The following is a 26,560-nucleotide window of genomic DNA, read 5'->3' on the forward strand; positions in this document are numbered from 1 at the left end:
TGACAAGGGCACAGTGATCCTAGATGCTTCTGTATGTTGGATCTACACATTCTGTAGATTAAAATGGCAGAATCTGTCTGCTGCTGTATAAAATCTTTTAATTACCATTTATTTTAGCATTGTGGCATGTGCAAATTCCTGCTGCTCAGTTAAGGGACCAGCTTCACAACTGGTGTTACAATCTGTGGTCATAGCACTGCATCACAATGCAGCAAATGCATTTTCCACATTAACCAAACATGACAGCTGAAGCGATTATTAACCATGCAAGATGTCGGAAGTCATCAAAAATTCACATCAGAGTAATTGCAGTGGCTTGGGTGTGGGGGGAGTATCATAGCATGGCTTGCCTACATGTTGTCTCTCCCCCTCTTAAATCTTAACTTGGTACAGTCCGTTAACAATAAAATACCCTTCTGTAACCTATAAACTGTTACTCCCATCAGTTTGTGCCTTCAAACTGATAGCTCACTTCCCTGGATTTGCGTGGAGCACCTTGGGTGACAGTGCTCTGCTCCGGGGGCTGCAGCGCACCCTTTTTCAGGGAGCCCTGCGATCTCATTGTCTAATTGGACTCTAGTGCTTCAGTCATCAGCACTTGCAGAAGGGTCGTGCTTTGCCTTTTTCTTCTCTCTTTTCTTTCCTCTCTTCTTCTTCCTCTCCCACCTCTCACCCCTAACCCTCAGTTCACCCCTAACCCTCAATTGGGGTGGGAAAAACTTGAGCAGCGCTTTTCAGAGCTCATCCCACGCAGAAGGTATGGAAGAGCTGCAGTGACCAGCAGCATCAGCCGGTCTGCAACTCCTTAAATTGAACAGCTGCAGGTAGGCTTGCTGTTTATAAGAAATTAAGACGGATGCACCCTGGTAAATGCAGTGACAGCATGTTGCAGTACCTCTGAAAGACAAGGTTCTTGTTGGTTTAAAAATTTCAGATGAATCTGGAAGCAGTTAAATCATTTGATAGAAAAGTACTTGATTCTTCTAGAATTGTTCAGATTTGTGTCTTGCCATTCTAATGTCTTTCTTTAAAAAATTTATTGGGTGGGGCAGAGGGGTAGTTGCCTAAAGATTTAAATAGTTAAATTATTTAGAATTTTTTTTTTTGTCTACTTTATCTTTAAGTAGCAAGTAGTGTGGACTTTCTTTAGAATTTTTAGAAGAGACATGTGAAGTGCAGAATTCTTGTATGATATGAAATATGGAAATGGAATTTCTTTGCTAAAAGCAGATCCTTCTTTAAAATTTTAGGTGAGTGTGTGCATGTGTGTGTGTGTAGTTTTTTTTTTGTATGTGTGTGTGTGTGTATGTGTGTGTGTATAAGATACCTTACCAATGAATCCAGTCATTTATATTTAGTAATTAGGAAAAATTGCCAACAGAGATATTTGGAATAATCTTGCTGGAAATATTTTAGCATAAAGCTTTAGTGAGAAGAATGAAATAGTAACACCTGATGTGGACTCCTTATTTATTATTTATTGGTAACTTAGATTAATATAGTTACTTTTTATTTCTCAAATTTAACCTCAAAAGAGTATGTGTCTTTTAAATATAGTTCATATTTTTGTGATTTGTGAAGGTGAAATTAAACTTCCTAAATCATGTAAACATTATCTGGAGAGTAATAGGATTATAATGTTGCCTGTGATACTTTTAATACCTAGATTAATTTCAAAGTTAAAGTGCCTTAAATCCAACATTAAAAAGCAGCTTGTTTATTGTCTTTACTTAAAAACAGTAACAAAAATGACGATGCATGCAATTTTTCATCCCAAGAAATGTGTTAGTATTGTGGGACCTGACCTGTAGGGTCTGGATCTCTTTCTGAAGCTCAGACTTTGAAATTACTTACCTAGTTGAGGGTTTTAGTTCCCTTCAGAGGTATAGGACTTTTCTTTACTCTTAACAATAGGAAGGCTTGAGCTGTCAAGTCTGGGTTATGGAGGAGAGCTGCTCAGGGAAGGGGGCGAACTGTGAGAATTTGGCTCCCTTCAGCACTGGAAGTCTGGATTTACCCATGACTAAGATTCCTGTAAAACTCTGACCCAGTGCAGCACTGCAAGGAATTGATTTCTGAGATGAGACAATAAGCTGTGGTTTGCATTTTGTAAAGATGGAGGAAACCTCTAACACTGACCCTGTATGGGAGATGACTCAATTATCCGTGCCTTGGTACAGTTGCAAATTATTTTCCTTTGTCTGAAGTGGGTGGATGCCCGCGCCTTCATCAGAGCTCCTTAATTTAATGTATGGAAAATGTCTCAGCCACCATTTTTAACAATTAGCTGTATCATGGTCGAGGTGAACTGGATTCTGAAGGCAACTGCAGGGCCATTTCATTTACATTAGGTTCTTTGGCACAGGAGCTTTGTTACTGTAAAACTAAGAAAATGAATTTGTACACTGTGTAGAAGAGTACTTTAGGAGGGTGGAGAACATTCCCAGAAAGAAAATGGAATCCTTTTGTCTACAGTAAGTATTTCTTATATAGTGGTGAAAGGTCGAAAATTTGTCTTTGGTTGAATGAGCAAAATAGAGTTTTAAAGAAATGCTGCAAATAGGAAAGATACAACACAGAGATTCTTGGGTGTATTTTTTTTTTAAGGTATGTGTTAAAAAGCAGGTATGCTATGTATTCTTGAAACATGGGTTTCATGAGTGATTTTAGCAAATGATTTTAATTAATTATTCATTAATTAGGTTGTTGAGAAGTCTGAGTTTATTACTAGTCTGAGATGGAAATGATACTTGGGAGAAAAAGGAAATCTGAATATGATAAATATAGGAGTTTAGGCTTCTTTTCACTGTCTTTTTAAGAGTCTCTTTTCCATTCCTGAAAAGACTTGCTGGATTTTAGTGCTTTTTGTTGTTGTTATTAAGAAAGTGCTTCCATATTAATGACCTGTAATAGCTGTTCCAAATACATAAGAGAAAAAAATATTTTGACAAAACAAGATTTTATCCTCAAAGATCAATAGATTGAGACTGTCACTCTCATGGGGATAATTTCTAGTGCCTTCTGTTTAATTAATAGTTGTGACTTCAAAGCTACTCATATAAAACTCTTGTTTGTAATTGTAAGCTTCTAACTCTTGATTCTTAAAATTAATTGGATTTGACCTGGCTTATTTCTTTGTTCCTTTATGCTGTTCCTAAGAGAGAGCAAGTAGATTTTAATTTTGATTTGTATGTTTATCTTTTAAAAGCTGAAGAATTTTTTTATCTTTTAAACCCTGAAGAATTTATAGTAAGTGTATTTTATAGTAAACTGTACCATGAAGAATTTGCTCAGAATGCTTAAGTAGCTGTTTCAGGAGTTGAATTCTCACAGAACTGGATATCTGAGAATCCTTTTAACTTGATATCAAATTTATCAAGCCAACTGTTGTGGGTCTTGTTGTGTTAGCTGCTGTTCATTCTAGTCACTGAATGGTCTTTTCTCTAATTACTAGATGTTTGAAACTAGAAACAGTTTTCTTCACATCATACAAAGATTCATTAGTTGTAAGCCCTGGTTAGAATCCTACAAAGATTCCGTAAATCTGTGGTCCTAATATTAGCTTGCAGCATAAGGGCTAGATCTCGATGTAATTTTTTTAGTCTTGTATGTATGTGTGGATTGCATTTAACATAATAATTATAAATAACATGGTAGAAAGCAAATGGATTCTTTCCCCCTCGATTTTTATAAAAGACTTGCACCTTGAAATAAAAGAATTTTAGGGCAGCAAATTAGAACTCCATTTTAACTGCAGATTTGCTTGCATAAAATGTTTGGATGACATGAGGGTTTCTTCAAAGGCTTCCTTGGAAATTTTTTAAAGCAATACTTGGTTGAAGAGTCTGGTCTTATTTTCTGTTGCTGGTTTTGTAAAAAGCTGTGCACTGCGTACCTGGGGAGGTAGCAGACACCCAGTTGCTTCCTCTGTTCTTTGCCTCCACCGTGGTCCACTTAAGTTTGGCTGCTGGGAGAGGCTCTTCTCTGATACTTGCAGAGGATTCCTGAATCTCTTCAATCTGAAGTTCTTCAGTTTTTTCTTCAAATTTTAGCCTGCTGGTGTAAAAAATCAGGGACTGGTTCTTTTTGGGACAAACAATACATTCTTATCACCCTTTGACTGTTCTGGCAGCACCATAATGTAGATGAGCAAGCACGCCAGCTAGCCCGCTAAGAGTCATTCTGTGGCACTAAGATGGCAGTGAGCAAGGAGTAAAATGGCGGCACCAGGAGCTCTGTGAGAAGAGGTGGACCACAGGAGTTATTTTCCTTCAGTCAAGTTTGAAGACGCCTCTAGTAGTACTGCTTTGCCAATTTACAGTTACTTTTTATTGTTAGAAGATATCTAAGTTTTGATATTTTCTGGAAGTGAAGATTCAATTAGCACTTATCTAGATGGCTTTGAATGTCGCTTTTAAGAAATTGTATTAACGCTTCTGAAATTCCTTGCTTTGTGTTGTCATCTTTTTTAGTATAGGAATTTAACTCCTTCCAATATAGGATGGATTTTTGAAACTGAAGAACACCTAAGCATTCCTATGAAAATCTGTCATTTGTCTCTGGTTTTCATTCTGGCTCTTTATGGGTTTGCCTATTACAAAATATATATGACTCTGCCTTCAAAAGCAAAGTTTATTATATTTCTTTTGTGATTTAAGGTGTGAGTTATTTTGCAAGTAAACTGTAGCCATACTGGTAATGACGATGCTAATTTCTTGTCTACTCCCATCTCTTAGGGAGTGTTTCTGGAGATGGTCTTAAAGAGATTATGTAGCAAAAGCAGCTCATCTTACAGTTGAGTAAAGCAAGATTCACTCTAGTTAAATAACTTTTTCAAGGTCACACACCAAAAAGCTGTTGATTTTGCCCTAAATCCAGACCACCTGACTCCTAATCTGTGCTGCACTGTGCTGCTGTCTCTGACTCCATTTCTTTCTCTTTGTGGGCTTGCTGGTGACTGATGGGTTGAGCTTTCAGGAAAGTCTGTCTTTGCCTTAGCAACCTAACTCACAAAAGTGTTTCTTTTCAGCTGTGCCAGAAATGACACTAAGCTGTGCTTTGGAGTCTTTGTGGGCTTGTTTTGAAGACGATATGCTTTTATAAATTTATCATTTACAAACAACATTTAAAAATAAGATCTGTCCTGCAAGACAAGCTTTTAGGTCTGTTGTGTTGGCTTGGCTTGAAAGGTGAGGTAGGTGCTCATCAAGAGCTGGGATGAAGCTAGGCATTCTCAAAGTGTCCCCCAGTAGGTCAGGCCTGTAGCTGAGGGTGTGAGGGGCCCACAGTGCAGGGTCCTCCTTCTCCTGCATAAGAATGGACTGAGTGAAAGGATTCCGCTCCTCCTCAGTTTCTAGCAGTTTGTATTGTCTTGCCTGCCTCCTTCTGTTGCCTGTGTTTGCCACTTCAGCTAAGCAATGTCTCATGTTTTCTGTACCTGTGGTGACAGTGGTGAGTGGTGCATTCTGCAGTATTCCCAGCTCTGACAAGGTAAAGTCAAAATGTCTCCAAACTTAATTAAGGTTTTAGAGATAATGTGAAATTAAAGTACTGTGCCTTGACCCATTCCCTGTAAGACAATGTGAAGTTATAAAAGGAAAGACCTCTTTTGTTTTAGTAGTCTCCAAACAAATAAATTTTTGAAAAGAGAATTTCTGAGTGAGGAGAAACTGCCGGAAAACCGAAGCTCCCTTTACAGTGACAGCCTGCGATTGGCCTCCAATCCCATCAGCATAAGCACTGCTGCATAGCAGGAGGAGCTGGGATTTCGACTGCAGTGTAAATGACTGACACCGTGTACCAGCAGGGAATTAATATGAGATGTGGCTCCCAAATATTGTCCTAACAGCGCTCCTTGTGCTTGCTAAGTAGAACTCTAGGCTTAATCCCGGCGCTGCAGAAACCAGCCTGGCGAAAGCTGCTGGCTCCCACTGACGGACTCTGACACTCACCCTCTGCCATCCTTTCCCAGGCTTTTATTTTCTTTTAAAGGCCACTGTTAATGCATTCTCATTCTATACTGCAGTGCAGTTTTTTGTGCCCAAAGTTCCTTGGATGTGGATTAATCCATCTCCAAGATGGACATATTGGAAGGCTTTTGGCATTCCTTAGTGAATCTTTTTTATCTTTCTTATCTAGGTGAGGACCTAGAATGACTGTGGGAGTCATATTTTTTAGGTCTGTTCATATCTTTGGGTTAGGAGAGGGCTCTGCTGCTGCTCTTTGAAGCTAGACATAATTTGGTGCACTCTTAATATTCATTCCATTTGCAAAAGCTCGAGAGAAGTTTCCTCTTCAGAATCCCTCCCTTTCTTCCAGAGTTTAGCCCTAGCAGGTGTGCCAGGCTCTGGGGGGGTCATTGGAGGAAGGAGATAAAATGCTTAGTTGTCCTTGCTTTCTCCCTCGGGCTACCTCAGCAGTCTGAGAGCAGTTGGCCGGCTGCCTTCTCCCCTGTCACCCAGTGCTCCTGCTCCCCTCTCCCCGCAGTGAGCGGAGAGAAGCCCTGCCACCCAGCTTGGCACGTCCTGCGGTATCATGGGCCCTCTCACCAGAGTGGCCTGTTTTTCTGGAAGTGGTGAGATAGCAGCACTGAGCAAGTCACATTCCTCTCCCCAGTCCTCTTGTGACCTGCAAAGAAAAGTGGTTTATACAGCCCTGAAAGAGTACGGTCTGTCTGAGAGGAGGCATAGCCCAGTGCTGTGTGTTCTTGAGATTAAAATCTCCTGGGCAAGACAAGTTCTTTCAAATCTGTGAGAATTTGTAGACTATCCTCAAAACCAGTTTGAATCATGGGGGCAAGTAATTTGTTTTGCCTTAATGGACTCAAATTTATCACATAATTGTGTGACCCTTTTTTTAGCCCAGTTGCGGGAACCATGTGTAAAATGGGACCTGCCTTCCTGATAGTGACAGATGGCCTCGTGCCCACACAGTGCCAAGTGATATTGTCAGGGTTGGCCACCTGTGGCTCTAGAGCTGCCTGCAGCGCCTGTGGATCTGCTGATCCTCCAAATGGTGGAACCGCACAGCCACTCTTGCAGTGTCTGCTGCCACCTGCTGAATGAGGCTTTCCATACACGTGCAAGAAGTAGTACAAAAGCTTTAAAAATACAATTGGTGGATGTCGGCTCTTCCACTTAGCACTGCTTTCTTCAGGTTTTGTTGTTGTTTTGGTTTTTGTGTTTGCAGCACTAGGTATTGAACCCAGGGCTTCGTGCATGCTAATTAGGTACCACTAAGCTATATTCCCGTCCTTCGTTAAGGGTAGTTTTTGAAGCTACAGTCTGTGAAAAAATGAGTTAAACTGTTAAAAAATTTTTGTAGAAAACAAGTATCTGGGACTAATCTGAACATTTGAGTTAAGAAAAAAGCCTGGATTTTACTCCTGAGTCAGTATTCTGAGCAGAAAGAGATTCAGCCTCTCCTGGGCCTTGTAAGCTGATAGTTTATGTATTCTTATTTTTTTGAAATAAAAGTGGTCTGATAAAATAACCAAATGTGCTGTAAAATCTTACTGAAGTTCCCCAAATTTGAAAGTTTGTTTGTTTATTTGTTTATTTATTTACATCAGTAATGAACATCTCTGCTGGAAGACTTTCTTGAGGTGTTGGCACCACAATGCAGAGCTAATGAAAAGCGCCCACACCATCTCACAAGCCTGGCGGCTCCAGGGCAGCAGGACTTGTGTTGTGCTCATCTGAAGAGTATTTTACTCCCTTGTTTCTCATTTTCTCCAGAAGTAGGAATTTTACCTTTGCAAAAAATTCATGCAAGAGAAAATTTTTGAAGAGATCATTTATTCGGAAATTGGAAAGAAGAGTTGGGAAAAGTTAAGGTAGACGGTATTTTACTTTGAGTAAGCAGAAGCAAAATAGTGGGTACCATTCCCACTTCCGTCTTCGTAGAATTCAGACCCTCTCCATTGCGCTAATCAGAGTTCTGCTGTGTGCTTGACATGCTTATTGTAATTCTGGCTTCATCTTGGAGCAAACTAGTCACTGGTTACTCTGTTGTTTCAGCTTTGCTTATTTTTCTTTCTTTCTGCTTTGCGGTTGCTTGTGTCTTAGCATTTTTTTCAGCCATGGTGATCTTTCTAATGCCACTGCTCATTTTCATATCATTTTGATTTGGAATGCTGGTTACAGAGTTCCTATTAATTAGCGAATATTGTATGTATTAAATGAGAGATGGCACAGAGGTCTCGTGGCACCTGCTGTTTATTTTTGTGCGGTGTCAGTACCTTCTGGATGATGTCCACCCTGCTGACAGGGTGGTTGGTCTGGAAGAGGGGAGAAGTGGAATAGGCTTTTGTGTTTTGGGGGCCAAGTAAAATATGGCTACTGCTTTGTGGGACCAACTCAGACTCTAATTTTTTTATTTATTTTTTTGACAGTCAGGACATTTATATGTTCTTCACTATTTTTTTTTTTAAAGAGAGAGTGAGAGAGGAGAGAGAGAGAGAGAGAAATTTTTGATATTTATTTTTTAGTTATCGGCGGACACAACATCTTTTGTTTGTACGTGGTGCTGAGAATCGAACCCGGGCCGCACGCATGCCAGGCGAGCGCGCTACCACTTGAGCCACATCCCCAGCCCCCATTCTTCACTATTTTTAAAACTGTCCAGCAAATCACTTATTTGCCATAGACGGGAGGCAAAGAACTGAAAGAATCAATGTAAATTGTTATTGTTTTGGGGGGGCCATCTTTTCCTAACTAAAATGAATACTGAAGTTTTTTCACAGAGACGTTTATTTCTTAAAGTTTTTGCTTTGGGGAAGCAAATAAGAGAATTTGTCCATTTGGCAAAAATAAATACTCCTTTGCCTACTCCCTTTTTCTGCAGTAGGATTTAGCTGCTACTTCTGTTCTGAGCCTGCATGTTAATTAAAAATATGGCGGTGTCATGCCTGTCTTCCTGGGCCTGAACCATTTAGGAGTCACTTTGATTGCCAGGTCCTTGAGATACGGTAAGAGAATCAACCTACCTTGAGGTTACATTTTGGGTTGTTCTTGGCCAGTGTACACTATCTGTCAAAGGTGGACTACCTGGCTGAGCAGATGTATGATATTTATTGTTCCACAACAATAGCAGTAATAATATTCTGGAATGCTATCGAATTGACATCTAGAGCAGTGATTTTAGTCTTTTTGAACTATGACCTCTAGTAAGAAATGTATTTTACAGTATGACCCACTTCATATGTATATATACACACACCAATGAAGGCATGTAATTGAAACAAAAGTTTCACAAAACAGTACTTACCCATACTACATATCTATGTTGCATTTTATTTCCTTAGAAAAATGCTATTTGATTTCATGACCCAGTTTTGGGTTCTGATCCATATTTTGAAAACCTCTCTTCTAAAGGAATGCCAGAACCTTGACATTTGTTCCCATCTCTCCCCCGTGTGATGTAGGGAGAAAAAAGGAATGAATATGCAGGCATACAGTACCTGTTTATCCCATCTTAATTTGCTCTGGTGAGAGAGCGGTGGAGTGGAAAAGGGTAAACAAGGAGTGAGCAAATTTGGTTTCTGAGACTGAGCTTTGTTGCTTACAAACTGGGTCATGTTAATGTAGAACCGCAACAGCATTTTAGAGTTGATAGGAGCTCTACAAACTACACAGATGCTCAACTTTTAAACTTATATTGAGGATGTTTTAAAGTATGATCTACTTGGGGAGTTTTGAGAGACAGTATAGCATCAGTTTTAGGGAGGGCCACAACCAGATGCATAAGTGAGTACCACTTAGTCATCACCATATGTGTGCTAGCTATTCTTAGTACAGGTTGAGCATCCCTAAACCAAAAGTTGAAATCAGAACTCTTACAAAATTGGAAACTTTTTGAGCACCGACATGATGCCACAAGAGGAAAATTATATACCTGACTTCATGTGACAGGCTGTAGTCAAAACACAGGCCCACTAAAAATATTGTGTAAAATTATTGTCAGACTGTATGTATAAGGTGTATGTGAAACCTAAGTGAGTTTTGTGTTTTGACTTGGTTCCCATCCCCAACATGTCTCACCATGTTCATGCAAATATTCCAAAGTCCGAATAAAACATTGGAAATCTCAAGCATTTCAGATTAGTGTACTTAGTCTGTACTGCCTCATTACGAATTATTATTCTTCAGGCCTCAGCCTTATCTTTTATAATGCAGACTATAAGCAATTAAACAATGCTTGTTGGCAAAATGAGGGGAAACGAAATGGGGAGCTCTGAGAGTCACAGTTAGATTCTGGTATATCAGAGGGGGAGGTGAGCTATGGGGTCTTCTCTGTGCCCAGGAGGCCTCCAATGTCAGGGAGCCAGTTCATCTTGCACCCCCCCAGCCCACCTCTCCAGAGAACCAGTTTTCACATAATTTGTAAAATCTCCAGGGTAAAGACATGAGATGGGCCTCCAGGAAGACCTGGAAAGAAATGAAATGCATAGACAAAGGGGAGTTAAGGAGAGATCCTCGGGGACTGGGCCAAACAGTTAGGTTTCTGCCTAACTTTTTAGTTTAGAAGTTGCTATTGGCTGTTATTTTTCCTCAAGGTGTTTGTTCTTTAAAAGAAACTAACCACCACTAGGTGGCACACACATGCCGGCATTACCCTATAAGTGTTATTTTGAACATTGTTTTCAAAAGGCCACTAAAGTATCATTTTAAAAAAATATATATAACATGTAACCTGATTTAGCATTTCACTTTAGAAAGGATGAAAATAATAATTCAGAATCTGTATACAGTTGGCCCTCCATATTGGTGGTTTCTGCATTTTTGGATTCAACCAAATGTTGAACAAAAATATTGAGAAAAAAATGCCTTTGTACTGAATACACATAGACTTTATTTTCTTGCCATTATTCCATAAATAATACAACTTAACAATTTATGTGGTATAAGTAATATAGAGATAATTTAAAATACACAGAGGTTATATGCAAATACTATGCTCAAGTATGCTCAAGATTAGGCACACTTGAGCATTTGTGTTAGCATCGTGTGTGTGTGTGTGTGTGTGTGTGTGTGTGTGTGTGTGTGTAGAAGGGTGTCCTGGAACCAGTCTCATGGATACTGAGGGACAACTGTATTTTGGGAGCTCGGTTTATGCTATAGAGAAAGCCCAGATTTTGAGGTACATGATGGTTAATGGTATTTCTTCATATGTCGGTAATGTCTAGAGTTTGACAAGTGCTCACTTGTATTTTAAAAATATAACTTTATAGTAAATATTTTAAAGATGAGTAATCTATCCCCAAAGCCATAATGTCTTTTATTATTCTTTTTCTTTCTTAACACTATTTGAAATTTCATTTCTAGAAATTTTGGAGTTATGTTTCTTATAGAATAATACATTTTAAAAGCAAAATAATGTCATTGCAGAATATTATTTGGCTTTTAAATAGATGTCTGTTGCTTTGCTTTTGTGTTTTATATTATGTGAGAGAGCCTTGGATGCAAGTGTAGTTAAAGTGTAATGTGCTGGTCAAGTTAAGTGTAATGTGCTGGTCATTTGACTTGGAAGAGCAGAGAAAGGCAGGGTGGCAAAGTATCCAGCTTACCCCAGGCGCTGCCTGCTCCCCTCTACCAGCCAGAGAGAGGGGTGCGGTGGTCCACCCCCTCCATACACAGACACCTCTACCAGAAGGTGACTTAGACAGTCAGCTTCCTATTCCCTCAGCCAGGAAAAGGCGCAGCAGAGCAATCCAACCTGCCCTTTGGCCACATCAGTTGGTGATCATAGTCGGCATGGTTTGGTTTATAGACTGTGGCACTAAAGCTTTTTGCTTTTGCCATTGAAGAACCTTCACAAAAGGAAATTCATAGTGAAGCTCTGTTACTTGACATATGAATGCTATAAGCAAGACCCATCAAAATTTTTGTCATTTCATGGTCCACCACCCCCCCCCCCAGCCAGAAGCCACCCCCATGGTGATTAGCTGCCTGCCTTCTGAATGGACCGGATGGGTTCCGCGCTTCCTGTGCTCTGGTTTATTAAGCATAAGGGCCTTATGATCAGTCCCTCCCCCTGCCCTCCTCCCTCATCAGTTATCAGTGTAATAACTGGAGCAGTCTTGGAGTTGTGCCTCAGACTTACTGCACTGGAGGAGTCATCAGGAGAGAACTGTTTCTGGGTGCTGGTCGCTGTCTCTCCTGTCTGTCCTCATTCTCTGCCCAATATGAGGTATGATAGCAGGTCAGGGGAATCATGGACTAAAATATGGGGAAATCTACGAAGATTAGTAATATTTTATTTAAAATATATTCCCTATTTTGTCCTCCCCCACTTTTTAAGAAAACCAGCACTCTTATATCTAGGACTGTCTGAACAAAATATACAAAAGCATTAACAGTTGTTAAAATTAATTAATTTTAATAAAAAAATGAATCAAAAATGAATTACCTGAGTTAATTAATTTCAAATACAAGAAAATTATCAAATGTATTTTTAAATTTAATTTTTTTTCTTTTTTCTTTTTAGTTATACATGACAGTAGAAGGTATTTTGACTTATATATGTAGAGTATAACTTCCCTTTCTTGTGGTTGACTTCTTCCATATATGATGTGGAGTTACATTGGTCATGTATTCATATATGAACATAGGAAAGTTATGTTGAATTCATTCTGTCCTTATTCCCACTCCACCCTGCCCAATCCAGTGAGGGAACCCCACCCCCATCCCCTGGCCTATTGTGAGTCAGCACTCAAATATCAGAGAGAACATGCAACATTTGGTTTTGGGGATTGGTTTATTTCACTTAGCATGATAGTCTTTGGTTCTGTCTATTTACCAGCAAATGCCATAATTCTATTCTTCTTTATGACTGAGTAATATTCCATTGTGTGTATATACCACATTTTCTTTATCTGTTCATCTGTTGAAGGGCACCTAGGTTGATCCACAGTTTAGCTATTGTGAATTGATATGGCCACACCATTATAGTATGCTGATTTTAAGTCCTTTGGGTACATACTGAACAGTGGGATAACTACGTGAAATGGTGGTTCCATTCCTGGTTTTCTGAGGAATCTCCATACTGCTTTCTAGAGTGATTACACCAGTTTGCAGTCCCACCAGCAATGTATGAGTGTACCTTTTCCCCGACATCCTCACCAATATCAAATGTATTTTAATGTAGCTTGTCATTCTAAAAGCTTTTTCTTAATTCTGTTTTGTATTATATTTTCCCAAAGTTCCTTTAAAAACAAAAAAAAGTCAAAAGCATAGTTTTGAAAAAACAGATCATTTCATTTCAGGCGCATATAAACCTAATAGTAGTGTGCTTGACATGGAGATACCTTGCCTTGCAGAGTGTAAGTTGGTTTGATGTATAGGGCAACTTGACTTCTTCCATCTTAACAACTAAGACTTTGACCTCTAATTATTGATGGCTCGGTCTTCCTCATTCCTACTTAGTCCCCCTCCCCAGGCTGTAGAAGAGAAGCTTCACCTTTTGGTTTGAGGATGTTGGCATGGAAGCCCACTTCATCTTAGTGTCACTTTGTCTTTCTGCCTGCTGCTGTGACTGTCCAGACAGTGTCCTGTCCCTTCCCCAACAGAACTCACTCAACTCAAGCTGGGGACAGTGAAAAGCAACAGGGAGGTCACCCTGGGCATGTCTTCTTTTAGTATCACCAACAGGTCTAGACCTAATAGATTGTAATAGTAGAGCTGTGTGTACCAAGCCTTGGACCTAGAACTTGATCACATTATTTCATTGTTACACAGGAGTAAACTGAAGTTCCGACAGTTTGGGTGACTTGGCTGAAGTCCTGCTATTAATAAATAGAGGCATCAGGGTTTGAAATCCATATTCCAAAGCATGGCCTCTGGGCCATTTAACCTGTGCATATTAAGTGAGACTTGTACACTGACTCTTCTTCACCCTACCAATACTAAATAAGAACAGATGTCACCAGACCTAAAGCAGAAAGCACACATGACAAAAATCCAGAAGAAATGTGTCAATAAGTGTAAGTAAATGATTTTCAGAATTTCCTAGTTGTGTTTTTTCAGCTTTTCACTGCTGGGACAGGAGACCTGAGGAAATTAACTTAGAGGAGGACATGTTTTTTTGGGCTCGTGGTTTCATTTCGTGCTTGGCTGGCTTCGTTGCGTTGGGCCTGAGGCGCAGCAGTACCTCATGGCACAAGTGTGTGGTGAAGCAAAGCTGCTCACTCATGGCAGCCAGAGACCAGAGAGAGGGAGGAAGGGGGACGGACACACCCTTGTAGGGTATGTGACCTACTAACTCTAACCAAGCCCCACCTCTTACAGTTTCCACCCTCTCCCAATAATGCCATCAGATTATTAATCCACTGATGACATCGGAGCCCTCATGACCCAGTCCCTTCCCAAGAGCCCCAACTCTGAACACCTCTGCCCTGGGCCAGGCCTTCATCACAAGAGCCAAACGTTCCAGACCCAAACCACAACCCCAGCCATTGGCAAGTCAGAGAAAAGCACAAAGACAGGTGGGCAGTGGTGGCTTCCTCAGTGTCAGAAAGAAATGGAAGGATTAGTCAAAAGCACCAGAGAAACAAGAGTTAGAGGACCTGTGTCTGCCCATGTAGCAGAGCCACCATGAGCCACTGAGGACCTCTGTAGAGCAGCCTCGACTGTTCACTTTGTACATGTTTGCGGGATGTAAAATGCCACACTGCTGTCTCATGGGGACTTTGCTTCTGACCATCACCATGTGCTCCCAGAATGAAACTAGAAAACATGTATTTAAAATAACCCATGTCGTTTTCAAGTTGACAGCATTTGTGAGGGTGGAGGAGTACAGGGGAATGGATGCCCTCACCGCGGGTTAGCCCTGCAATATACTTTGGGTTATTTGAAGGTTCATTTTAACCTAAGTTGCACCATTTTCCCCCTTCCCCAGGGCTTCCTGAAGAATGAGAAGGACAATGCGCTGCTGTCTGCCATTGAAGAATCCCGGAAGCGGGTAAGAAAACAAACCAAAATGTAGATGCATGAAGTCCGAGGGCGGCGGTGTTCAGCAGGGAGCACAGGTCTGGAGCTGGGGTCTGGGCCCGAGGCCCAGCCGCTTCCTACATAGAGAGGTAGCTCACCAGAAGGGTTCTACAGAAATCATTTTGGGGAATAAATACCATGCTTGTGACTCTCCATGTATTTAGTGACTGAAATGCATCTGAGACACTGGACTCGACAGTTATTAAATTAGCCTTAAAATGGAAGGGCCAGTTCTTCAATTCCTTGTTATTGTATAAGTGATATTTGTTTTCTATTGAATCAGCAGTTCAGAGAAGCAATTATGATCGTTGATAATTTCCCTCAGCTTTTTTTTTCTTTTATCATACAACATGACCGTACCACTTTTCATATTAACAATTTCTCTAAGCTCTTAAAAAAAAATAGAAAAATAGTTTGGTGCTCCAAAAGGTGAGTCAGCCAGAGCAGCCGTCATATGCCAGCAGTAGTTTGCACCATCGTTCCTATGAGATATCCAGACATCATTTACTCTACTAACATGTGCGTTCTCTCCATTTGTTTCTGACAAGGATCAAAAGATGAAAACCTTTTCAAAGTGTCCCCTTACAGAGTAAGAGATTTTCAGGCCACTGGGGTCTTTGGGGAGCGGGGACAGAGGCTAGCGATCAAGTGGAGTTGGTTCTAAGCCGGCAACTTCCCCAGGACATCAGTGCCTGTGTGTCAGCAGTGGCTTTCTGCAGAGGGAGTGGGGAGAAGGTAGAGCTCCGATCTGCTGTATGCTTATTTAACCCTAATATCTAGTGAAGTGTATTTATGTATTTATTGTGTGGCTTAAGAAGTAAGAAAGTAAAAAGTGCTGCCTCTTGGGGTGCTTTATGAAAATGTACTGCGAGAGTGCAAGCACTATATAGGGCTGCTGTGAGAGGGCTGTGGAGGAGCTGCCAGCTTCTGTTTAGAAGAACACGTCCCAGAGCATTATTCAGATGACTGATGTGTTTAATTGTCAGCATAAACTTCCCTAAAATTTCATTAATTAGATTGTTGGCAATAGTGCATAGTCCTGAAATAGAGAAATACACTTGATTCAGATTTGAAAATATTAAGAAAGGGATTTTTTGTTGTTGTTGTTCACACTCTGAGTTACTCACCAACGTTGATTCTCCTGCTGTAAAGGACCAGTGAAATTAAATTAGGATTGTCGAATGCCACCAAGCCTTATTAATCCATTTACCCTGCAGAATGTGTTTCTGGAATTGGCAGTCTCTGAATATTGTGTCATACTGAGACTAAATGTGCAGCCAGCCAAAACATTTAGGTGACATACCACAGTGCAAAATGCGTGCATATGTGTTTGGAGGGGGACACTCCAGTGTTGAGAGCCCGCCTGTAGGGAGACCTCTGACCTGTCTGGACACCGGGAAACTGCTGCTGAGCAAGAGTCATTTTCAAAATGATTTGAAAATCAGCAGCTTCTTGGCATTTTGGTGGCAATTTCATGTTTGAATAACTTGCCAATGTCCTGCTGAAATGCCAAGAAAACAAGCTACAAAACCACAAATGTGTCCTATCTTTTCCCATTTGGTGCATCCCAGCAAAAACAGCACAACATTCCCAGAGCATATGCAATGTTTCTAAAAGCCAGCAACAGCTCAGTAACAAATGGGTGTTTATAAAAATGGGGTTCGAGTGCTCCCCACTGTTCTTAATTGTTATCCAGTTCTCTCCTTGCCTTCCTTTAATATGTTCCAAGGGAAATGTTTTCCACACTTAACGGTAACTTGGAAGGTTCAGCTTTCGTTGAGAATAGTTTCTCCACTGCTTTGCCGCTGTCAGGACTCTGCACACCCTTCTCTCCTTTCTCTTCTTTGGTTTTCTGTCCTTGTCTCCACTAGTCTCTGCCTCCTGTCTCTCCTGGTCCCTCCCTTCCCTCCTCTGAGCTCTGAGGAGCACTATTGATCTCCCCCAGGAGCTCCTAGCATTCTCTTAGCATTTTTCTTTGCTCCTAATCCAGTGGTTCAAACATGGGCATAAATGGAATAGGCTGGAATCAGCTGGATTGGGCAGATGGGTGGCTGATTATTCCTGTTAGCTCAAAAAATTGGATGTTCCACCACCTCTAAGATGGGTGAGTGTGGCCGAGGGAAGAGAATTTTAATGTCGGGCGTTTATTTTGAAGCTCCTTATCACACTGTGAATGGAATCTCAGTGCTGTTCCTTCAGGTTGGAGGGAGTGGCCCGGAGTACTTCTTAGATACAGCTGAGGATTCAAGCCCAGAAAGCATCCGCTTTTCAAAGCTGCTTAATACTTCTGTAGTACTAAAGAGGAGTCCTTGGCACACAAGTGAGCATCCAACAGACGGGCAGAGTGAATTCTACTGTTGTCATCCTGACCCTTCCCTGATGCTCCAAGTCTGCCCCCTCTGTCATGTCTACAGTTTCTTTGAGTGTACTATCTGTTTTCTTCCATCACCTTTACTACTCTACAGTTCTTCCTTAGCCGGAAGACTTGTCCCTAAGAGTATCTCTGAGGCTTTGAAGTGTCCCGAGTTGGAGTCCAGGCTTTGTGTCTTTCTTCCTGTTGCAAGCTCAGAAAGCAGCATGACGCACCAGCCTTCTGCCTCCTTATTCTTCCCACCCAGGTTCTCGTGGCTTGCAACCCCCAAATTTCTGTGGGAGAGGTTCTAGGCTAAGGAGACGGTTGGTTTGACTCTTGAATAAAAAGAGTTTGAGAAGTGTCCCGTACTCTTTGTGGACAACTTCTAGAGGAATTCTCTCTTCCCTTTGCTTTTGCTGCCTTTCTGGCCCATCACGCTTCTGTGTTGAAAATGCCCAGCTTTTGTGTCTCAGTTCCACTCATGAACGAGATGTGAAGGTTTTTCCCTGGCTATTTTTCAACTCATGCTGACTGATTGGAAAAATCCATTCTTCTTGACTCTCAGCGACAGTCCTCTCTCCTATTTCTTCAGGACACCTGTTAGAAAAGGGTGCGAGATATGCCAACCTTCTTCCTAATCATTTTTGTGGGTGTGTGGCTGGTGTCCCTTTTCCAATTTTAATACATTTTAGTCCAAATACAAATATCCCACTTGTAGGAAGAGTATATTAGATTTTTCTAGCAGTTCCCCAAAGCTCTTGTATATGAACACAATCGGTATAAATTATCTGCATTGCCAAAAATAAAGCAGGCATTACTAATACTCCCTTGTTGTGCCTGATTAGTTGCCAATCTGATTGTAAATGAAATGGCTTTTTGAAAAGTGAGCTGAAGCTGATAGGAAACCTGGTCTGCCAACTAAAGAATAGTGTGCTGAGAACAGTCATAATTCAGAATCTCTCTATAAATGTTTTTTCTTTCTGTTTTTTTTCTTAGTGTGTTTGTTGTGGCAGTTATCTCATTACTGCATTACTTCAGGTTGGAGGGAGATTTACTAGACTTTCAGTGATCTTGAATAGACTGGTAGGAAACTTAATCACAGAAGAATGGTTTTTTTTTTTTTACTAGTTCGCTTTCTGCTCTGAAAATATTAGTGATGATGATAATGATGATGATGATGATTTTTAGAGGGGGTTGGTTACTGGAGATTTAACCCACTGAGTTACATCTCCAGCCCTTTTAATTTTGAGATGGAGTCTTACTAAGTTTCCCACACTGTCCTTAAACTTGCAGTCCTCCTGTTTCTTCTCCTGAGTAGCTGGGATTACAGGTGTGCCACGGCCTACAGAAATATTAGTGATTCTTTAAAAAGTGAATAAAATCACTGGGAGAATCTCTTGTCCTTGTATTAGATTCTTACTAAAGCTTAAGATTCCACTGATTTTACAATCCATCGTTATTGTATGTACTAGAAAGAAAAAATACTCCTGTAACATGCAATAGATTGCAACATACAGCCTCATTTCAGAAGTTTTTAAAAGATGTTTGTCTTAATAAGCATAGGAAGAGGTGCTCTACATTACTAACCAGCCACATGTGGTGGTGCACACGTAATCCCAGCTACTGCAGAGGCCAGGGCAGGATGATTTGAGACTAGTTTGGGCAACTTAGTGAGACCCTGTCTGAAATAAAATTTTAAAAAATGTCTGGGGATGCAACTCAGTGGTAGAGCATGAATGAAACCCTCAGTTCCATTTTTTTTTTCTTTACTGGAAAAACAGAACAAAATAACTAGTCTTTAGAGAAATGCACAGGAGAACCACAGTGAGATACTACCTGGCACTCATTAGGATGGTTCCTATCAAAAAACTAGAATATAGTAGTAGAGAGGATGTAGGAAATGGGAAACTTTGTGCATTGTTGATAGGAATATAAAATGATATAACCTTTTTGGATACAGTATGCAGGTTCCTAAAAAAAATTAAAAGTAGAATTAACACCAGAAATTCCACTTCCGAGTATATATCAAGGAGAATTGGAAGCAGGAACCTGAAGAGCTAGTTTGCGCCCATGCTTATATTCACAATTCATATTCATGCGTTATTCACAAAAGGAAGGAATTCTGACACGTGCTACAACATGGATGAACCTTGAGGGCAGTGTGCTAAATGAAATAAGCCAGTCACAAAAGACAAATCTGTGTAACTCCTTTTGTATAAGATAAGAGTAGTCAAATTCAGAAACAGATGTAGAATGGTGGTTGCCAGGATTTGGGGGAGAGAGAAATGGGAGTTATTGTTTAATGGGTATAGTTTCAGTTTTACAAGATAAAGAGTTCAGGAGATAGGCACTGGTGGTCAATGTGCTTAATGCCCCTGAACTGTACACTTAAAAACGGCAAATCTTGTGTGTATTTTAGTACACTTGAAAAGCTTTTTAATTAGAATCAATGAAATAGGGTAAGTCACAAAAAGTTGTCAGCAGTGCTTTGAAGGATCATTTTTGAAGTCCATTGCATTTGCTCCACTCGTAAACAGGGGTGGGTTGGAGAAGGCCTTTACATTTCTGCTATGCTCTGAGGGAAACCATGTTCTCTGTTCTCACCTGGGTCACGGCCCTCTCTCTCCTCCCTGGCAGACCTTTGGTATGGCGGAGGAGTACCATCGGGAGTCAATGCTGGTCGAGTGGGAGCAAGTGAAACAGCGGATTCTGCACACATTGCTGGCCTCGGGAGAGGATGCCCTTGACTTCACCCAGGAGAGTGAGGTAGATGGATCAAACAGCTGAACCATTATTAATAAACACATGAAGCCAAAGGACGCCTGCCTCCTTCATTAGTGGAGTTCTGGCAGTTGGTCGCTGTCTTCCCACAGATTTTGGGATGCTGCATTCGCCTGGACTTCCTCCAGCATGTCTGGTGCTTTTGCTCAGTCTCCTTTGATGAATTTTCCTCAGACTGTTTGACCTCGAGACGTTGGTCCTGGGCTTAGTCCTTGACCTCTGTTTTCTCTCTAGTTACTGCGCTGCTGATCTCACCTAGGCTGTGGCTTCTACTTCCACCTGCTCGCTCAAGACTCTCAAACTTGCATCTGGAACCCTGAACCCCACATTTGTTTATCTGGTTGCCTTCTTGGATGTCTCATAGGAATTCGGGTCCAGAATTGAGTCCCAGTAGCTGCTCCCTACTGACCCACCTTCTCTTCTCACAGAAGTCCCCATTGTCACAAACAGCAATTCCAGTTTTTTGCTGGCTCACATCAGAAAAACCTCAGGTTCATTGTTGTCCTCTCCTTGCCCTCCTCATAACCACTCCCTCACATGCTGACAAATCCAGAGTCCAACCACCTCTGCCCACCCACTGTTAGCAGTTGGTCCAACCCTCATCATCTCTCACTTGGACCACAGAGCCAGCCTCCTGATGGTGGTTGTAGTTGTCTATTGCTGTATATCAGATACTCGAGACCTTACAGACTGAAGCAAGCTTTTGCTTGTCTGGATATTTCTAACTCAGGTCTCCTGAAGCAGCTGTCAAAGCTGCACTCATCCCAGGGTTTGACTCAGGAAGGCTCCATTCCCCAGGTCCTCCATGTGGCTCTTGACAAGCCTTAGGTCTTCTCTGGCCTTTGGCTGGAGATTTGGCTTCCTTGCCAGCAGGCCTCTCCATGGGCTATTCACAGTGTGACAGCTTGCTTCCCCAGGGCAAGAGGAAGGGACCTAAGGGAGAGCTAGAGCTCTGAGATAGAAACCACAGTCTTTCTGTTACATAATCTGAAAAGCAATATCCTGTCATTTTTCCAGGTTAGAATTAAGTCACTAAATCCAGCCTATACTACTGGGGAGAGGATTATAGGAGGGCTTGAATACCAGGAGGTAGGATTATCAATACTGTGTCACAGGCTGCTGAACACACTGATCTCCCTGCTTTTGCCCTGTGCCCTGCTAGAGTTTCAACACAATAGCCACAGTGTTCCTGTCACTGCTTTGCTTAAAGCCCTTTAGTGACGTCCATCTCACTTGGAGTAAAAGCCAAAGTTTGTCTTTACAATGACCCATATAAGTCCCTGCATGACCTGGTGGTGTGGCCTGTCCAAGTCCATCCTGTACTGCTCTCCCCTGAAACACAGTAGATGCATAAGAAAATACTTATTGAATTAATCATTTTGGCTTTAGCTAACTTTCTACTAAGGGATATGTTGAAAAGAATGTAGTTTTAGAGTAGGGAAAATTACTAGCCTTAGTTGCCAGTGTTAATGCATTGATAGTAGTGCTAAGTTTAGGATTTTCTCTTCTTTTTAAAATTAATTAAAAAAATAAAGGCAATATATTTATATAATTCAAGAATTAAAGCACTCTGTCTCCAGATACCCTGTTCCCTTTCCCCTCTGTTTTTCCCATCAGTAGTCACCATTATTACTTTCTAATATATATTTCTAGCATTTCTTCATACAGATACAAATATATAAGAATATGTATTCTTACTTCTGCACCTTCTTACCCAAAAGCTAGCTAGTTGGGTGTTGTGTTCTACATGTTTCTATTTTCCCTTGTTGTATCCCAGAAATCTTCCCTGCAAGGAATTTTGAGGCTGCACCTGGGATCAGCAGGCAAGCCTGTCTTGCTTGGTCAGTGATGCCCTTGTGCCTGCTGCACCCTTATCTTCCTGTGTGGGGAAAGGGACACAGGAGATTCAAAAACTGGCTTTCACTGTGACTGTTCCTGAGGCCTTATTCAAAGTTTTTTTTTTTTTTTAAAGCTCTGCAGGGTCTTCACCAGTGAAATGGGTTTGTTGGGGCAGATTAGTATCAAGTAAATAAGCTGATCCACGATGACCATTCCTTACTGTTGTCTTTTCAAGTAGGCTCAGATAGATCATTTGGAGATGGAGATTAAAAATTGTAATGTTGTAAAAATGAATAGTATTAGACATTTTTAGGCAATATTACCAAATCTTCCTGGTAAGACTTTCCACCAGAACTTGTTTCATGGTAGCTAGTATTCTTTTTGTACATAGAGATAGGAAAACTGAGGCCCAGAGAGATGGTTAATATGCTAGCAAGACCCAGACTGTTGACTTCTAGACCATTGCTCTATTGAAGTCTGGGTCAAAGATGGATGGATTGGCAATTAGTGGTACCCACAAGCTAACCAAACATCCTGCATCTGAAGATTTGCCCTTGATATAAAAAAACAGGTTTTTTTCCTATTAAATTGTCTCCATATAAATAAATGCCAAGTCTTTTGTCTTGGGAAATTGTTTCTTAAGGACTATGTCCCATATTTCTTAGACTTGAAGACTTTACAATCAAATCAGAGTCTTTCAAGAACTTAATGTATAAGATCCTGCCCAGCCTCATGTTTCTTTCTCAGTTCTTTATGAATGTGGGCAAATAACTAGAACAACTCATGGTTTTATCAACTTCATTTTGAAAAAAAAAATGGTGTTAATAGGTTGTGTTCTGTATAGGGATTTGAAAGTAATTATAAATTGCAAATGAGGTGTCCTTTCTTTCTTGATTGCTCATCTCTTCAAAATAGGCTGATCTACTTAATAGATTCTTCTTCCTGACCTCTAGTCCCCTTGGAAAGGAGTCACCTGTGCTTTTCTGTTCTCTGTTACATCTAGCAGCATGAATAAAACTGCTGTAAAGTTGACAGATGGTTCTCTCTTAGGTTAGTCAGGGTTTGCCATTTTCTGGAAACTTGTAAGTTTTGCTATTTTGAACATTTTTCTTGAAGGGTAACATGTACATGAAGAAAAGTGCACAAAAGATAAATATATAACTCAACAAATTGCCACAAATGGAAAACACTTAGATGAAGAAACAGAATCTGACCAGCACCCCAGCAGATTACCTTTGTGCCCCTTTCTGATCTCTGTTCCTTTTTGCCAGCAACAATGGAACCACTGCCCAACTTCTAACATCATAGCTTTATTTTGCCTGTTTTTGAACCTTGTGTAAATAATGTGTGCTCGTGTTTCTGTCTTTTGTGTAATGGTCTGTATATTACTGCATGTAGCTGTGAGCCACCATCTCAGAGCTGATAACCTGCAATTTGTTTATCCATTCTGGCATTGATGGACATCGGGTAGTTTCCAATTCTTGGCTCTTATAAATAGTTTACTATGAACATTCTTTTGTGTGTCTTTTGGTGAATACACATTTGTATTTCTGTTAGTACACCTGAGAGGAAATTGCTAGGTCAGAGGGTTTGCATGGGTTCAGCTTTAATAGATATTGCCAAATGGTTTTCCAGAATGGCTTTACTAGTGTATCCTCCCACTAGCAGTATTTTTTAATGTGGTGCTGAGAATTGAACCCAGTGCCTCACACATGCTAGGCAAATGCTCTACCACTGAGCCGTACCCCCAGTCCATGTGGCTATGGATTCTTGTGCCCCTTTCTTGCATCTGGTCAGTGTGAGGAAGAACTCTCCCAGCAGATTCTGTGTCAGGATAAAGGAATCCTTATGTATCTTAGCCAACTTTTAAAACAGTATCTAAAGGTACATTTATCAAACTCCAGTGTAGTCCAGTGGTTGTACTGGTATTGGATGTCATCGGTGGGCGATCCCCTCCTGTATTGTCTAGAGAATGACTTAGCAAGCAGCAGGCTGGCTAGAAAAGTTAAACTGGAGCTTAATAATTATAGGTAGTGATGGTGATATTCTCTGCTGTGATGTATGAACTGTTCAGTGTATGTTGAACAGCCTGTGATTTTGGTAATGGATATAATATTGTATTCTCACCAATTCCCAGTCACACATCTTTTCTACATTTTTACATCTCAGAAATCAAGGTATGTCTTAAATTAAGTGGTGTGTCATAGTTTGACAACATTTTTTTTCTTTCCTAGTGACACATAAAGTGACATTTTCTTATAGATGATGTATTAAATTTGATGAAATCCAGTAAAATACACATGCCAAGAGTTTGAATTTGAAAAGCCCAGATTAGATGATTCTAGGCTATATTTTGTGTCTCCCTGGTGATTTTCTAGGGGATGGGCCTGGGTCATTTTGGGAGTTTGAGCAGAATTTCAAGAACAGAAGTATTCTGCTGCTCTTTTAAAAAGAAGATTAAAGAAAAAAAAAAAAAATCCCAGCTTGCCAGGTTGTCATCATGATGTATCACAGGAACACCTGATCGGGTGGTAGAGGGTGTAGATACACTTGGGAAAACTCTGCTGCCCTGGCTTACCCTCACCAAACCACTTCTGTTGGAGGTACACATCCTTCCAGGTCCCTCTCAGGTCCCCTTGTGGTGTTTGTATGTATGCACATCTTACCAATTATCAACCCTAAATGGCACCGTTGGATATATTGGGTTGTACAACTTGGCATTGGGTGGGTTTTGTTTTACTTATTTCAGAGCTTTCTCTAAGTTGTATGTAGGGCTCTGTTGTTTATTAGTGGTTGTAATAGTGTTCTGTTACGATGACTCAAGCATTTATTCATTTTGCCCAAAAAGAGCAAGGTCACACCATCATTACTTGTATTGCTTTAGAACCCTGGTGTTCTGGTCTGTACTTGTTCTTTTCCCAATAATACTGAGCTTTTATAGCCAAATATTGTAAATTAATCACTTAGATCCATTTTGCTTACGTAATTTCCCACTTGGAAATGAAACTCCCTTCCTTCTGTGACACCATCTTGTCCTTTCCTCCATGCCTGTCTTGCTAAGGACACTGGTTACACTCCTTGCTACCTAACTGCAGTGTGCCCTCCATGCAGTCATGTATCCCTGGATACATTTTGTACAATAATAGGTGATGAATACAAGTTTGCAGTGCTCTCGTGACACACTCCTACCTGTCCTAGAATGGCTGTTTGGGGAACACCCGAGTGCTCTGAGCAGCCCGTTCCCAGTCGTGTCTCTGTGAAGCTACTGTCTCTCTCCAGGCTCCTGGTGAGTCCCTCTTTTTCTGTTCGCCCTGCTCTGCTATCTTTCCTGCTTTTCTTTCTCTGATTCCCTGTTCCTGTTGTCTGCTCCTGTTGTCCTGTCCTATGTACTGTCCTGTGGCTGTAGCCGCCCCTACTTGGCTCCATCAAGCCCTGGCGCAGGAAAGCCCAGGGGCCAGAGGCATTTGGAATGCTGTTCCCACCCAGCTACTGGCACCCACTTTCCCAGCCCGCGGGCAGTCCTGGTGTAGAATCATGCTGAAAGCTTGCCAGGTCCTCTGCTCAGGAATGTGTGTGTGCACATCTTGTTGATGGACAGTTGACCTTATGTGTGGTAAAACAGCAGCCTGACCAAGGGCAGCTGAAGGAGAGGTACTTTTGAAAACAAGAGTATTAGGCAAAATTAATTTACATGGAAATTCAAGGGCTGTACCCAACTACTTTTTAAATGGATAATTTTAAAAATTAGGTCTTTAGTACTGGAAATTTTGTCTCAAGGCTCTTTGCTATAGCTGAACAAACATGTGCTTGCAGAAGGGCCTTTTTCCTGCTCTGCTTTTCCTTCTCTTACCGACTTAACAGGTGTGCTGATCTGTTCTTTTAAAAAGCTACAGACCCTTCAGCTTTCAGATGTCTTGGTTCTGGAAAGGTAGCTGTCCTATAGAACACCCTCAATGCAGTGTTACTAGAGACGTGCAGAATTGGCACAGAAGTAGACGGTGTGCTGGTGGGGGTTCTGTTCCATCAAGGAGTGTGTGTTCATTGTAGAAAAATGAGATGAGACTTTCTAGCCAGCACAAGTGAAAACAGAGTTCTTTTCAGTGGTGTTTCTGCAGTGTCCATATCTAGCCGTTATTGCTTGTCAGATGTTTTGTTCGCATGTTCATTGTGGTTTTTGGGGGATGGGTATAAGGGATTGAACTCAGGGGCACTTGACCAATGAGCCACATCCCAGCCCTATTTTGTATTTTATTTAGAGACAGGTTCTCGCTGAGTTGCTTAGTACCTTGCTGGTGCTGAGGCTGGCTTTGAACTCGTGATCATCCTGCCTCAGCTTCCCAAGCTGCTGGGATTGAGGCACATGCCCTGCCCCAAATGTTCATTATGGTTGCTTGTTTTTTATTTATAAAGCGATAACAGCTAGCATTTATTTGCCAGGAGTTGGGCTCTGTCTGAGTTTGTTCGATCTATTCCTTACAACAGTGCTGTGAGGTCAGCGGTTGGCCACTGAGATCCATGGGTTCCATCAGTGGATTCAACCAGCCACACATGAAAAGTAACCAGAAAAAACAATTATGTCTGTACTGAACACAAGTAGGTG

The 26,560-nt window shown here is 41.1% G+C and overlaps 1 protein-coding gene across 3 annotated transcripts in view; it reads left to right on the forward strand.

Annotated features, from left to right (window-relative positions):
* Nup93 (nucleoporin 93) overlaps positions 1-26,560 on the forward strand; it is a 98,365-nt gene that overhangs the window by 47,626 nt on the left and 24,179 nt on the right. For all 3 annotated transcript variants that reach the window (XM_076838466.1, XM_076838467.1, XM_076838468.1), the window contains 2 exons: positions 14,896-14,958; positions 19,978-20,106. In XM_076838466.1, the coding sequence (XP_076694581.1) occupies positions 14,896-14,958; positions 19,978-20,106 (192 nt within the window). The remainder of the gene's footprint in view (positions 1-14,895; positions 14,959-19,977; positions 20,107-26,560) is intronic.

This window comes from Callospermophilus lateralis, chromosome 18, assembly GCF_048772815.1.
Source record: "Callospermophilus lateralis isolate mCalLat2 chromosome 18, mCalLat2.hap1, whole genome shotgun sequence".
Lineage (NCBI taxonomy): Eukaryota > Metazoa > Chordata > Mammalia > Rodentia > Sciuridae > Callospermophilus > Callospermophilus lateralis.